Here is a 15,166-nt window from a genome sequence, read left to right as displayed (position 1 = left end):
CATGAATGCATTAAATGCTGTTTTTCTGTTCTAACAAAAGCAATAAGCATTAGCATGTATACCTACCTTTATACAGTATATTTTCATGAAGGTATAGACATGTGGGCCAGCTCTGTCCTGCTATTGGGAGTTGTTAAAGTTCACATTCCAGGATTCCAAGCCAAAATTGTTACTTAAAAAGTACAACACAACGGTTAGTCATCAATCTAAACGAGTCTATATCCTGCTGGGCTGAACGAAAATCCTCCTCAGGGCGTCCTGTGATAGGACAGAGCACAACGCGTCATACTCCGAAAGCCACGCCCACCGAAAGGGAAAACGATCGGCGGCACAATTTAAAGTAGCAGTTAGCTTAAAACATTATTTCAACAATGAGTATTTCAACACGCTAGCTGTACCGAAGAAAAAAAACGGTACAGTGAAAAACTCACATCTGTAGGTGTTTCTCATTGTCCAGTCTGTTTGCCTTCATTTTCATGGAGAAATGATTCCACTGAATGGCCGGTGTGTCAACCGATTCGGTCCCCCCCCCAAGTTCCTGTTCCCCTTTACGCTGATTTACTGCTGAATCGTGCGTAGGTGCTATGTTACCGTGCGTACTTAAAGAAGAAACGTGGTGATACACACCAGGTAATAATACGGCCAAGATATATGATGTAGAAGGACCCGATGTTATGGAGAAATAATCCAGGTAGGGTGAGGATTATACATCGTGGCCATGTCTGTACGTGTTCCAGTTAAAAATATCTTGTCCAGTTAAAAATTCACCGTCACCTTTTTAAAAAACATTTGCATAGAAAATTTCTCAACCCTTTATTTTTTTATTCTTCTTTCTTTTCCTTTCTGATCACCGGAAGCTGATGCTGACCGGACATTTTCCTACCGAACTTCAAACAGACAACAGGCTAGCTAGCAACAGTAACCAAAACATTTATTGGGGGGGTTACAATTAGGAAGAAAACAAGTTAGAAACTTAACTATCACTAAAAAGCTTGTGTTTTTATATGTCCATAAACAGATTCCTTTCCTTTGCTCTTTTACTGGTCTAGTCTGTGGACGTCCTGTCTGGTCTCGGTCCGTTCCTGGAGGGGTGCCGTCACCCGTCTGGTGTGGTTCGGCCTAGGTCCTGGGGGGGGCGCCGTATCCGCATTAGCCCAGTCCATTACTCGCAACCAATTAACTCCGTAGACACGTTCAGGTGCCCACACCGGGAATGGACCTTCACATACATATTACATACATTTAGGTTACAGTATATCATACAACCATATCACTTGTTACATCATGTATACATATTAACATTATCATCACTAACCCCGGGGTTACATACATTACATTATATTACATTACACATTACATCGTACATTCACATACCCTACCCTACCCGGGAATCGAACCCCTCCCACCTAGGTGCGGGGCGGCAGCGTTGCCGCTGCGCCACAGCGCTGGTCGAGTTGCAACATAAATTTGCGCTACTTCACCACTTCACATTTACGTCACTTGACCTAACCCTGGTGACGTAGAACCCAAAGTGAGCTGGGATTGGCTCCAGCACCCCACGTGACCTCTTCTTCTTAGCTCGGAGTCCACGCCTGTTGACTTGTTCATAACTCTTATGAGTAAATAAATGCCATGCTTTGCTGCTGAATTTTTCTTGTGTATATGCTACAGTTTAACTGGTTGATCGATCAATGATAATTATGTAGACCTATAGCCTATTTTCTGGGTATGTCGTGCAAGCGATAACAGATCATGTGTAGGCTTTCGGGGAAAAAATATTTTAAGTGTTCATTGAATGGATCATTGACTTTCGCAAAAATCATGCACTTACTTGGAACTAACCCAGGACATAAACTAATTCCCAACCCAGTTTCCCAAAGGGCGGCCAGGATGAGTGTTTGTCATGTGAATGTATGTTCATTATGGTAAAATGGACAAACTTCGTTCGTTAGTTCGTGAATTATGAAAAATATGGACACTATCCGGCGGGTGTTTCCGAGGAGCAGAAATATGTCATTCGCAGGCGCTCTGTCCGTTTCCAAATGAACGGTAAGCAATAGTAACGTTATAAGTCAAAAATAATGTCATCAATCCGTCAGTCGAGCATGCTAACCAGTTAGCTAGCAGTCCATTTCGAAGCGACTAACTAGTGTAACTGATCCGGCAGGGAGGTTTACTTAACGTAGGCTACACTCACACAGCTATGCTAGCTGGCATCCATTTACACAAACAATGACCGAACAAATGCATTCTCAATTTATTTTGTTATATAATAAATACCATACCACTAACCTACACATTGGCTTGTTCCATTTCGCTTTCCGTACACCCAGCTGTGTTTCTATTTGCGCTTCTTCTTTAAGTACGCACGGTAACTTAGCAACTACGCACGACTCAGCAGTAAATCAGCGTAAAGGGGAACAGGAACTTGGTGGGAACCAAATCGGTTGACACACCGGAGGTGACACACATCATATTTCCAACTACCTGATGGAGTCCGCCGGTAAGATCAGCATTTAACCTGATAGAGATAAAAAGTGAGGCTACATCAGCATTTAACCCGATAGAGATAAAAAGTGAGGCTACATCAGCATTTTAGAATAGCTTTTTATACCCCAAACGTTTCAAATCGTATGTGGTAAAGATTTAATTCTTTTCTCAATCTCACTGTTTCTTCACCGGGTCAGGTTTTTTCCGGTCAGCTCGCTCCTCTTGCTGTAGTGCAGTATAAATTAAGCTGTAAATAAAAATATATCGAGGCTTACAATAAATATAGCAACTTCTGACCAACGCATATCAATTTCAAACTTTAAAAACAACTTTCGTATGAACTGCGCCCACTTCCGATTTAAGTCCCGCCCCCTACAGATACGAAGATAATGTAGATGGTTGGACACATGGACATTTAAGCAATACACCACGACAGCCTAAAGCAGGGGTGGGCAATTATTTTTTCCATGGGGCCACATGAGAAACAGAAAATATTGTGGAGGGCTGGACCAAAAGGCTGAACTCAATTCTGCATAAGATTAATTGTATTTCTTTATAAAAAGCAGTAAATAGCATTGTTTTGACAAGCTGGTAAGAGTATATGTTATAGTTAAGCAATGAAAAAGTGAGGTTGCCTGACAAAAAATGTCATTTATTCAATCAAATTTCCCCAAAAAATGGTAAACAAAATGTGAAAGTTTTTTTTACCATTTGTGACTCATATTAATGAACATTTTCAGTCACATTCACTCCAAAACACATTTGAGTTTCATATACTGTTGGAAAGAGGTTCTTAGCATTCTAAAGACATCACGATATTGTTTTTGTACTCCAAACAAGATACATCATATTTAACTGTCACTGAACATCACTGAACTGTGATTTTGAGAAAAAGGCTTCCAAAGAAACCGTCCCAGTTCACTGGTTGGTGCCTTTACATGCCTACATGCCTTTGTAGTCTAACCACCTCATTTGGTGTTTTCTAAGTTCTTTTTTCTTGTTCAGTGAAAGAAATCTAGTCTCTGCTGGGCTTCAACGAGTGCATCGAAGTCAGGTTGAATGTCTGAGGTGGAGATGCGAAGCACAGCTGACAGATGCTCATCAGTGAGAGAGGATTGATACCTGGATTTCGTAAACTTCATCATTGAAAATGTTTGTTCACAGATGTAGGTAGAGCCATCTACCTTTCTTTTTTTAGCAGGAGCAGACATTTTTGAGGGCTAAAGTCGTCTTGTGACCTGCTGGTGACAACGATCCAATCATGCACACGTTTTGATATACGTATTGCGTCATTCTGAACGTGAATAAAAAACAACTTCAAAATAAAAGAAATGCAGCATGAGGTGAAATTAGAAAATATGTTTATTTTGTAATTTCCAATTAACCTTAGACAGGCCATATGTGGCCCGGGGGCGTACAATGCTGTTTTAGTCCCATGGGTAAAATGGTGTGGTTTGACTTTTACCTCGCAGGGCCGGAAAGAACCATCATGCGGGCCGGACAATGCCCAGGTCTGCCCTAAAGTGATGTATTGCTTTTATAAATACCAATAATGGAAATATGAGAGAGGAATACACTATCTAACTATTTCATGTAGTTTTAATTTAATCAGAAATACATATTATCCAATAAAAATAGTCCCACCTCTCCTGACGTTAGCCCTGCATGTCGTCTTTTCCTCGGCTTTTTTAACCCTCACTGTTCAATCCTCCTTGGAGGTGAAAGTTACCCTGAAACATGTCTCAACTAATTTAGTCTATTTGTTAATTTTGTCAAAACACCGCCTATTGTAACAGTTGATTGTTGTCATGGAAACATAGTTGCTTCTCTGACAATAACGACAATACTGAGGAGGAATACAGAATCAATTTAATGTAGTTTTTATTCAATGAGAAATATTTAAATAATAAAAAATAATATTATAAATTTGTCTTATATGTCTCTGATTGAACAGATACAGATACGTATAGCGGTGCACTCGCTCTTCCCGAGTCAGTAATGGATAAATCTCAAAACTCAAAACCTTGTATGTCCAAGTATGTTAACTTAGCAAAGTTAGTTCTGTATTTTCTCATACTAACTAGCTCCATCCCAGAGAACAATACTGTTGCTTTATTTTATTTGCTGCAGGAAGAGACTTTTTTTCCCCAGGACAAAGTTCAAAGTTCAACATTTTCTCAGATTTTTCTGATTCAGGTAGAAAGATTAACCAGACAGCTGTATTGAGCCAGATAGCTGCAGCTGAAAAAAACTAACTCTACCAGTTATGGTTGCTATTCCTATTTTTATTTAAAATGTCATGAGGGAATTAGATGATAGCTTTTGAAGGCAAAATGAATGCCCCACATGCCCCTGAAGGAGTGGAACTTATGTGGATGCCAGTGGCATGTCAGAGAGGTGGAGCGCAGCAAACAGCCATTTGCAAAGAATCAACACACTGATGCTGCAGTTTCAGCTTCTTCAGCTGCCAAGCAGACCTATGGAGAGTAACCAAACCTTTAGGGAGCCAACTTCCTAGACATCAGACCACCCTGCCAAATGGGGACCAGACCAGGGGGATTTAGTTCCTAATGCAAATGTTCATGCCAAGCATGTTTGGAGAGTGGTATTTATTCTCTTGGGCATGTTTCCCTTTAGTTTGGGTTTAAAGCAGTGCTGTTTGAATTCAAAAAGAAATCGCTTTAATAATTGTTTCCATTCTCTGTCAGAAGAAATGTTGTGCAGATTGACCAGTGAGTGGCATGGAAAATTATGTAGACTACCTACAGAAAACAATCCCCAAAACACAAAGATTATTGGTCGTTTGGAAATGAGTTACTAATATGTAGCCAGCGTGACTCTTGGCACAGTGAAGTATGGCTTCAATAGGATTTCAATAATTTGCAATGCAATGATTCAAGAAGAGAGAGCACAGACAAATAAAGCTGAAATTAAAGGCATGCACTTCCCACAGAATTGGCTAATCACAACAGATCAAAAGATAATAAGATCCAATTACAGATGTATTTTTGGTTGCACGGTTTCAAGTTTAATTGGGCAGAGTCAAACTTAACAACCTACGCCTCAGGGCCCAACATCAAATAAAACTTGTGCAGCAAAGCTGACTTTGGTTGTGCCATATGGAGCTATATAGTTGATTACTTGCTCACCGGAAACTAATAAGTGACTATTTTCATAAATAGCCATTTACTGTTAGTTATTTTTAATCTTTCCATTCATCGGTTTTTGCATATTCCATACTTCATTTATAACCATCAACTTGTTGTTGTTGAATGTCTTGGTTTTAGATTATTTACAAATCAAAATAGTCTCAGAAAACCTTCAAACTGCCTTCATGTTTGCCCCGTGAAGCCGTAAACTCCTCCATAAGGGAGGAATGCAGCAGCTTTTGTTATGATATTGAAGCAAGCACAAAGGAGGCCAGGGTCCAAAGTTCAGGGAATCCTAGACTATATGCATAAGATATGTACACCCATGACACAGAAAGACAATGTGGATGAATGTGACTACTAGATGATATATTGTTAGCTAGCTTTTTTTTTTTATGATAGGCAATGAATCCAAGCTCCAGTATTTCCCATATGTGTTCAATTGGGCAGGGCTAACTTCAGCCAGGGAATGTTATAGTTGAGAAACTCACTTCAGGATAGCCGGCCCTGTTGGCCAATACTGCCGGACTAACTCCCATATAATCAACTCTGCAAAGCACCATCAGCCCCTGCCAACAGCCTGTGGGCTCTGTTGCAGACTATTCCTCTGATAAATAACACTTTCTGCTCCAGCATCTACTGTTCTATACGGTACTTGGCAGTCAGTGTGAGTCTTGGAGGTATGTCTGCCAATATCTAAAACCTCTGAGAAACATTTATTTAAGTCTATGCATTATGATGACAGGTATAAATACCAGCACTCCATTCACGTGGACCCCTGCTGATTTTTGCTGATATGTTTTATGAGGGAGGAAGTATTATAAAAAGGCCCAGTGTATCATGTACTTTAAAACATATGTCGGGCCAGGATCTATTATATGATGGTGCCATCTAAGTAGGCTGTGTTTCCTCAGCCCTGCACATGGTGATCTTTAAAAAACCAGGCAATCATTAGGGGCTCAAAGCTTGACCAGGGTCTCTCTGTCATCCCTTTTTACCTCCACACATCATTCCTACTTTTTCTCATTATTTAAAAGGTCAAACACACTAAGTGATTAAGCTTCCTTTCCCACTGACCCCCAGGTGACTCTCAGTTCCTCCGTCATTCTGGCAACAGGTCCTGTTTATCTTCTCTTCTCTAACAGTTATAACAGCCTGACGGAGGTGGACGGGTCAGAATTCAGGTCACTACGGCAACTGGAAATGCTCATGCTGCATGGCAATGACATCAACACAGTCCACCCTGGGGCGTTTTACAGCCTACGATCGGTACAGGTAATCTGTGTGTGAATGCTGTGCTATCATTTAAATAGTTTGCTTGGGTCAGGATGAAGATAAACTAAATAAGCTGCTTCATGTAACTCCTGACTGAACATTCTGTGCTGCTGGGCATTGGACCTAAAGATAAAACTAAATGTAAATGAGTAAATATTTATTATTAAATGTAAGGAAAAAGTCATTATCTCTTTCTATGGAGAAAAAAAACCACAAGCCACAGAAAATTATATGCGTAAAAGCAAATATATAAGAATTGACAATGGGACTGGCCAACAGCAGAAGAATACCTGCAAACAGCCAAATCGACTCCTCAACTAAAAATCCAGGGAGTCTTGTTGGGTGCAGATGGGTCCAGTCAGAAACTAGACCCATGTCAATACAATAGGTGTGAAAACAATCACAAAATGTATTTGTTCCGGGTTTACTCCATAAATCATTGGAACAATGATATTTCCAATTAACTCTAATCTTAAGAAATTAGGATTCTCATTTCAGTTGATAATTATGTTTAAGACAATAACTGAATTATTTAATAATTATGCTAAAGAGTAATTTCACAAGTGTGAGTATCATCCAATTTCTTTTCTTCCCAGATCTTGAAACTGAGCTACAACAAGCTAACATCGGTGAACTCGGGTCTATTTGAGGGTCTTGTTGGTTTGGTCCGTCTCCACCTGGATCATAACCTAATAGACTTCATAGAGCCTTATTCCTTTTCTGGCCTGACCTCCCTGAAACTTCTGCAGCTGGAGGGGAACCTCCTAAAAGAGATCCACCCTCATACCTTCATAACAGTATCACTACTAGGAAGCTTCTGGACCTCTGGACTCAGGTAAGAAATCAAACAATACTCAACATTTTCTTTGGTTTTGGAAATTGAACAGTCAATTTACAATACTTTGGTCATTAAAGTGTTACTGATTACTTTAATTTCCGGACTATAGAGCGCACCTGACTATAAGCCACACTCGCTAAATTTAAAGAGAAAAACAGTTTTGTACATATATAGGCCGCACTTGTTTATAAGCCACAGGTGTCGGAAATGTGGGAGGAAATGGCATATGGCAGGAATTATGTTACACAGAAAGATTTTGCCTTTTCACCAGATCGATCAACTTTAACTTCTCTTCTCTAATCTTGTTTCTATGCAAAACTCATACCGCATGCAAGAATTGGCCTTATTCCCCTGAAGACCAATAAATGGAGAAAGAAAAAATATATATATTTTTTGTCCCAGACACTTACACCTGTCAGACAATCTCCTGGAGCAGCTGCCTGCAGACATGCTGAAGATGGCCCCCAGGCTGGAGCTTCTCTCTCTCCATGGTAATCCCTGGACCTGCGACTGCCAACTTCACTGGTTGGTTGAATGGAGTTCCAGCCATGATGGTGAGAGCACTCCAAACTTATTCCATGTAAATCTTTGTAAGAAAGGGAAGGATTTTTTTTAAGATGCCTTAAAAACAGCATTGTTTACTGTGTAAGTGAAGTAAAGTGAAATGATAATACTCCATTCAAATATCATCATCTCACAAACATGTTAACCATCCATTCCCCATTTACACAGTGGGCTCAAGCTGTTGAACCACCTTATTTACTCGATGGAGGCTTACTTGACAGGCCTTCTTTAGGAAAAAAGCCTCAGTAGAAATATATTTTTATGTGTTTACATATGGTGATTTGTTAGGAAACAGTTAACACGCCCAGGAGATATGGAGCCACTATTTGTGTCTGGTGAATGCAGATTTAAATATCCACTCTGGTCATTAGCATAAGACTCATCTTAATAAGTGGCTCTAACATCTCCTTATATTTTCAATCTGTTCAAGTAGACTTAAAATTTGTGCATATCTGGGGGTGGTACAAGTGTGTGTGACCTGAAGTGGAACGTAGTACTAACAGAAGATGTTGCGTGTCTGCCATTCAGCTATTGCACGGCATATGAAGGACACAATAAATTGAATGCATTTGCTCCATATGCAATGTAATTAAATGGTTTACTTTTTCCTTACGCTCCTATTTATTCCTATTCATAACACATGTGCTTCCTTTCATTGTTTGTGACATTTTCTCAAATAATCTTTAACCAGCGCCATATGCTAGTTGTTCAACACAGGAGTTTATGATATATCATTATATTTACAGCCAGTTTGTTTTAAAAAAGAGTTGTGGGTCATGAACTTAGACTAAAATGCATAAAGAAGAAATTTCATTTGAATTTTCTGAAGTCCCTATCGTCTGATCCAATTCATGTTCTGTTTTTCACCTTTGTCACCTCTCCTTCCATGTCTTTCTCCTTTTCTCCTTTCTTTTTCTTCATTTTCTTCTCCAACTCCTTGAACTCTTTCCATCATACTCTCTTGTCCTGCCCTTTTACCTCTGCTTGCCCACCCCTCCTTCCCCCACCCCTTTCTCCCAGGTGTAATAAAGTGCAAGAGGGAACGTGGCTCTAGTGAGACCTGTCCCCAGTGCTCTTCTCCTCAACCTTTAAATGGGACTCTCTTATTGGGGTTGACTCCAGGCAAGCTGACCTGTGAACGGCCAGCTCTTCGCTCCCCTCTCAAACAATGGGACAATCCGGTGTGGGCTGAATCTGAAGCAGAACCTGACCTTCCCTATACCCGTGACTTTGAAAAACCTTTGGGCCAGCTGACTTTTGTCCTCTCTGACAGTCATGGAAACCAAGCTCATGTAGCATGTGATGTGCGCCATCCGGGAGACCATTCACCTATGACTTGGACTGCAAATTCACATTCACCTGGGGAGTTATATGTCAATGTATCACTTGCGACTGTCCTTGAATGTGAAATTGATCGGGAGACATTGCAAAATCTATGGCAACTGGTTGCATATTACTATGAAAGCCCTGCTATCTTGGAGAGAGGCCAGCAGAGAGGAAATGCAAGTAAAATAACCTATCAATATACCCAGGCTGTAAATGAAAATTCACCATATTTTACAGAACTAAAAGGCCACTTGGAAGCGGAGCCCTCATGGCTACTTCAACCACGTGTTACTTTGAGGCTCAACAGAAAACAGACAACAACTAAGAAACTGGTGATGGATTTCACTACTTTAATTTCCAAGCGCCTCAACGGTCACAGAGGACAAGAGGAAGACAGTGACTTTGCTAGTTCCTGGGCACTGATTCGCAGAGGGGCAGCTGGGAGGATTCAGACAGCTCTCGAGGGTTCAAAGGTTCGCTTGGAGTGCAGTGTCATCACCTCAAATCCGGAAGTGAAAGTGGAGTGGATGCTTCCAGATTTGTCCATTATGGAAGAGGCAAATGATAAAACTGAAATTTCTGAAAGAGGAGACCTCGTTATTTTAAATGCCACATTGTCTGATTCAGGCCTTTACCACTGTATGATCAGAACCAAAGCCGGTGTGGATTTGATGCCGTTGAGGCTCACAATTAAAGAACTTTCACTTGGACCCACTGCTTTCAATGGTCAGAAAATGGTAGTTGAAAAGGGACGATCTTTAGCTCTTCATTGTGATGTGACTTCAGTTCAGCCAAGCCAAACTCTGTGGTACCTCCCCAAGAATCAAATTCTCCTCCCAACGCAAAAGACAAGAAGAGCAGAGGTGATGGAAAACGGCACTTTGGTGGTCAGGAAGCTGTCACAAGAAGATATGGGGGAGTACAGCTGCTTAGCCTCAAATCTGTATGGAGTGGACATGATTTCACACATTGTAGCAGTCACAGGGGAAAAGGCCTCTGACAGGTCTCAAGCACAGACAGAGAAAGAGAAGCTGCTCTTACCGACTGGTGTAGAGGAAGGAGAGGGTTCAGGGCAAGACTACCAGGAAATTTCACGTCCTTTTGCAACACAAGTACCCAAGAGGGTAGGGACACAGCAAAGAAATCCCAATGGGTTTTCCAAGAGGATAAGAATTAAAGATTCAAAAAGAAAACCCAATAAATCTATTAAGGAATTAGATCCAAATCGTTGGGCAGAGCTATTGGCAAAAGCTAACGCTAAACCAAGTGTTGCTTTGGCCACAGAGCAATCACTGGAGGAACCCAGCACAGTAACAATCCAAACAAGTACCCTCAAACCTTCCACAGCAATTCCCGTCACAGTAACTAAATTTGCGCCTTACTTACCCCATACTACTACCCCCTTTATTATTGCTACAGAGCCCAATGATATCGGGACATTCACGCAAGCTAGGTCAGAGGCCCATTCAAAAAAAGACATTAAAGAAAATTTTGATAAAGACTCTGAAATATCAGAAAGTCTGCCAGTGGTATTACAGACAGAACCTCCGACAGTTATGGCACCATCTCTTGATCATGTTATTGGGATTACAGAAAAACCCCAAGCTATCACTAAGGCTTCTGGTATTGGAATGGCACAGCCAGTTGATCAGTCTGAAAATAAACATTTTGGAGAGGGAGGAACGAACCACAACCTTTTTCCTGGTCGGCCAAACAGGAGAAGGCCCCCATATAGACGTAGAAAGCCTCCATTTAGAAGAGTCCACCCGCATCTATACCCTCTGAACCACCCATCAAATAAGCCCCGAACGACTTCTCCACCAACAACAACCACAACCACAACACCAACAACCACAACCACAACAACGACAACCACAACAACGACCACAACGACCACAACTACTACTGCTACCACTACAACAACAACAACACCTGCTCCAACCACTATGGAAAACCAGTATAATACAGAGGAAGATGAGGATGAATATTACCAAGAATATAACTATGAGGATAATGACAGTTTGGACACCAAAGTAAATTTAAACAGTGAAACTCTTCATAACACTCTGGATTCTGACCCCACATTTACCACATTTCCATCAGTTGTACGAAGAATGCCAGATGTAGGTAACTCTCCAGGTGGGCACAAAACGCCTGATCCAAACACAATTGTCACTCCCAAGACAGTTAGTACTCCTCATCCAACTGAAAGGAGTGAATATGAAAAGGACAAACACCGACAGACAACTGAGATCAGAACACAAATAGATGAAAAAGGCAGACACAATAAAAATCTTGCAGAGAGTGAAATAATTACAGCAATGGACCACCAAGAGAGACACAAAGCAGACAAAGAAGGGAATGAGAAGGACACAAAAAAATCTGCAGTTACACAAAGCTACAATAGACAGGAGAACATTTCTCTACAAGAAAATACACAAACTCAAGAGAGAGCCTCTTCTTCCAAGGTCAGCACTTCACAGTCAACCAGCGAGAGAACAGAGGTAGAAGTTGCACAGAGTGAAGGTAAAGATGTAAATAAACCAAATGTGAAACCTGAGATCCACAATTTCCCCATAATGGAGCCAGTTCACCCTTGGCTCCATCAGAGCAACCAGGGTAGAGGGCAGACTACCACCTCCAAGAAGACACACACAAACCAAGACAGGAATACAGGGAGTCAGGCCAAAGTGCATCCAGGCAGGCATTCCCAGCCTCCCAGAGTTGCCCCGACCTCCCAATGGCCTTCACACAATCATCCTCATTTCTATCCCGTCTATCCTTCCTGGCCAGGGCAAAGGCCGTTTCCTTATCCAAAGCAAGGTAAATGAAGCTGCTGCGCAATGATTTCATCATAAAATGCTGTTCTGAAATAAGATTTAGAAAAAGTGTAAAAAAAAAAAAAAAAAAAAAAGATAAATGAATTAACAACAAATAGGAGTATTAAGTTGAGTGGTATGCTGTGCTATGTCAGTAACGTTTGACATACAAGTAAATGTATCAAGTGTTTGCTCGCTGTTTGCTCCCTGTTCCCAGGTCCTTGGTCACACCCTGTGCCCACCCATCGACCGTGGCCTTTCCCCTACCCCAGGGCTCAAGGCCCCATTGTCACCAACAGACCAGAGATCACAGCTGAAACGGTGAAACCCAGAGTTTCTGGAACAACAGTAAACCCTATGGTCACGCTCCATTATCCCCCCGGGTCACATCATAATCATCAAAATCATAACACGGGCAGCAGGACCCAGACCAGGGATCAGATGTTTCTGTCCAGGCTGAGGAACAGATACAGACAGGTACAATGACAGTTCAGAGAGAGCTCTATAGCAACTAAAGTTTTCACGGGACACTTTTTCAGCTAATTTCGGGGCAGAATTAGGATCCAAATCATCCTGAATTGATGATGTCAGTCAGGGACGGTCAGCTTAGCTCTTATTCTCTTCTATGTTCCTCCGGTGAAGAAAAAGCATGTTGCCAAAGTGAAAAAATTGCCGATGCCATTTATGTTTTTTCTGCATATTTGTTTTGCTGCATCATATAAAGGTTTGATTCAAATCTTAATTTCAGAAAGACATCTGCAGCAACCTGATTAATAGTTTGGAAATTATGACTCAACAATCACAATGTTGCATGCAGAGCTAGTTAAAGACGTAGCTTTGTTCATTCTTCGTCTGAGGGGTCAATGCAAAAACAATTTCTAAACTTAGTGTGTATTTATCAAAAATTTAGACCAACAGGACAACATTTAATGAGTTCAAGTATATTTTTATTGGAATTTTTCAGGCACAGCTCAGTCGCATCGCTCAGCTAGGGAGGATGGTGACACCCAGGCCTCGCATAAACTACAGCAATCCTCCATCCCGTGTCACCCCCAGACCAAACCCCCTATCACCGCACAGACCCTACACCCCCAAACCAACAGCAGCCACCAATTCCACCATTTACAAACTGCAGCCTCCAAATTCTGCAAAGTCAACCCCTTACACTCACCACCCCACCACCGATGGGGTACTGCATGGAGGTCGGTGGCCTATTGGAGGGAGGTGCACAGATATTGGCCACGTATTCATAATTAATGCTAAATTTTACCCAGTCATAGTGATAATGTTTTTTGTGTTCTGTTCAATTTTGTAGCTGGAAGAATCAGCTCCCAGAGGCCAACAGCTGTCCCACCTTTCTCATGGGGCTTTGGAGCTGGAAATCACGGGACGAAGCCGCACATCACTACGGTTACCACAGCTAGTGTTTCAGTGCTCGCAGAGAGTGATGTCTTCCTGCCGTGCAAAGCAACAGGAACTCCTGAACCTACTATTGCATGGACCAAAGTCTCTACAGGTGAGCGATGAAATGATGAAAAGGTAGACACCGTATATATGTTGCTTTCAGCTTGTTGGCACCTGCGTCAGATGTGTCAGCTATTACGTATTTTTTGACACTCAAAGGTGGAAAGATGTATATTTTACCTTTTTGGTTCTTTTTCAGGAGCCACCATCCCAGCCAACACCAAGCATGGTTCTCGTTTTGAAGTCTTCAAGAATGGAACGTTTGTCATTAAAAACATCCAGCTTCAGGACCGAGGCCAGTACCTCTGCACAGCCCAGAATCGGCATGGATCCGATCGAATGGTCACCACCTTAGCTGTCCAGACAGAGGCACCCAAAATCCAACCACCCAAGTCCACTGACATAGCAGTTTACTTGGGGAAAAGTATGACTCTTGATTGCCTTGCTTCTGGAAAACCACCAGCCCAAATCTCCTGGATTCTTCCAGACAGGACGTTTGTTCGTGAAGTCAGGACTGTTCAAACTCTCCCCTCTCCAATCTCTCTGCTTCAAAATGGAACCCTGATCATTACTTCTGCCAATTTCTCCAGCAAAGGGGACTACAAATGTATAGCAAGTAATGCAGCAGGTGCCGATACAATTACTTACCATCTCCACGTGGCAGCTCTACCTCCAAGCATCGGTGAAGGAGCAGTGGATACCGTGGTCATTCAGCCAGGTATGGTACAGAAATTTGAATTCTTACAATCCAAGAAAAAAAAAAATCCTCATGATATGAATAGAAGACAACAAAATGTTCACTATGTCCAAACAAGTATTCAAGACAAATAGCCAAATATTATCCCATCTAACCAGGCAAGAGTGTGTATGTCCACTGCTCCGTGAAAGGCGAACCAATACCTGCAATGAAATGGATGCTCCCCTCTGGCATCCATGTAAAGCCATCACAGTTCCTGGGACGCAGACTCTTTGTCTTCCCAAACGGGACGCTGCATGTGAAGAATATTTTGCCCTCTGATGGTGGGAGGTATGCACTTTTTGGTAGTCTGTTTTATTGTGACCCTGTCTATCCGCATGTGCTTGTCTGTGAATTTTGGGAGAAAAGGTGCTATACTACGCATAGAATCAGAAGTTGTGTACCACAATAATATAAACATACATTTAGAGTTTGCTCAAAATAATCTGTTGACAGTTGAAAATGTTCTTCTGTGCCTGAGCTCTTAAGCAGTGACTCCACCAAC

At 41.6% G+C, this 15,166-nt stretch overlaps 1 protein-coding gene across 2 annotated transcripts in view; it reads left to right on the top strand.

The window, feature by feature from the left end:
• LOC115049965 (matrix-remodeling-associated protein 5) overlaps nt 1-15,166 on the top strand; it is a 28,915-nt gene that overhangs the window by 9,493 nt on the left and 4,256 nt on the right. Inside the window, exons 4-12 of one of the 2 annotated variants that reach the window (XM_029512637.1) lie at nt 6,785-6,914; nt 7,511-7,749; nt 8,155-8,306; nt 9,337-12,465; nt 12,679-12,938; nt 13,426-13,663; nt 13,777-13,977; nt 14,125-14,643; nt 14,781-14,952. In XM_029512637.1, coding sequence (XP_029368497.1) covers nt 6,785-6,914; nt 7,511-7,749; nt 8,155-8,306; nt 9,337-12,465; nt 12,679-12,938; nt 13,426-13,663; nt 13,777-13,977; nt 14,125-14,643; nt 14,781-14,952 — 5,040 coding nt within the window. Of the gene's footprint in view, nt 1-6,784; nt 6,915-7,510; nt 7,750-8,154; nt 8,307-9,336; nt 12,466-12,678; nt 12,939-13,425; nt 13,682-13,776; nt 13,978-14,124; nt 14,644-14,780; nt 14,953-15,166 lie in introns of both variants that reach the window. The other variant, XM_029512636.1, reaches the window with a different exon arrangement.

The sequence above is a fragment of the Echeneis naucrates genome, chromosome 10 (assembly GCF_900963305.1).
Source record: "Echeneis naucrates chromosome 10, fEcheNa1.1, whole genome shotgun sequence".
In the NCBI taxonomy this organism is placed as follows: domain Eukaryota; kingdom Metazoa; phylum Chordata; class Actinopteri; order Carangiformes; family Echeneidae; genus Echeneis; species Echeneis naucrates.
Note: the sequence above shows the minus strand (reverse complement) of the source record. Positions and strands in the feature narration are given on the sequence as shown.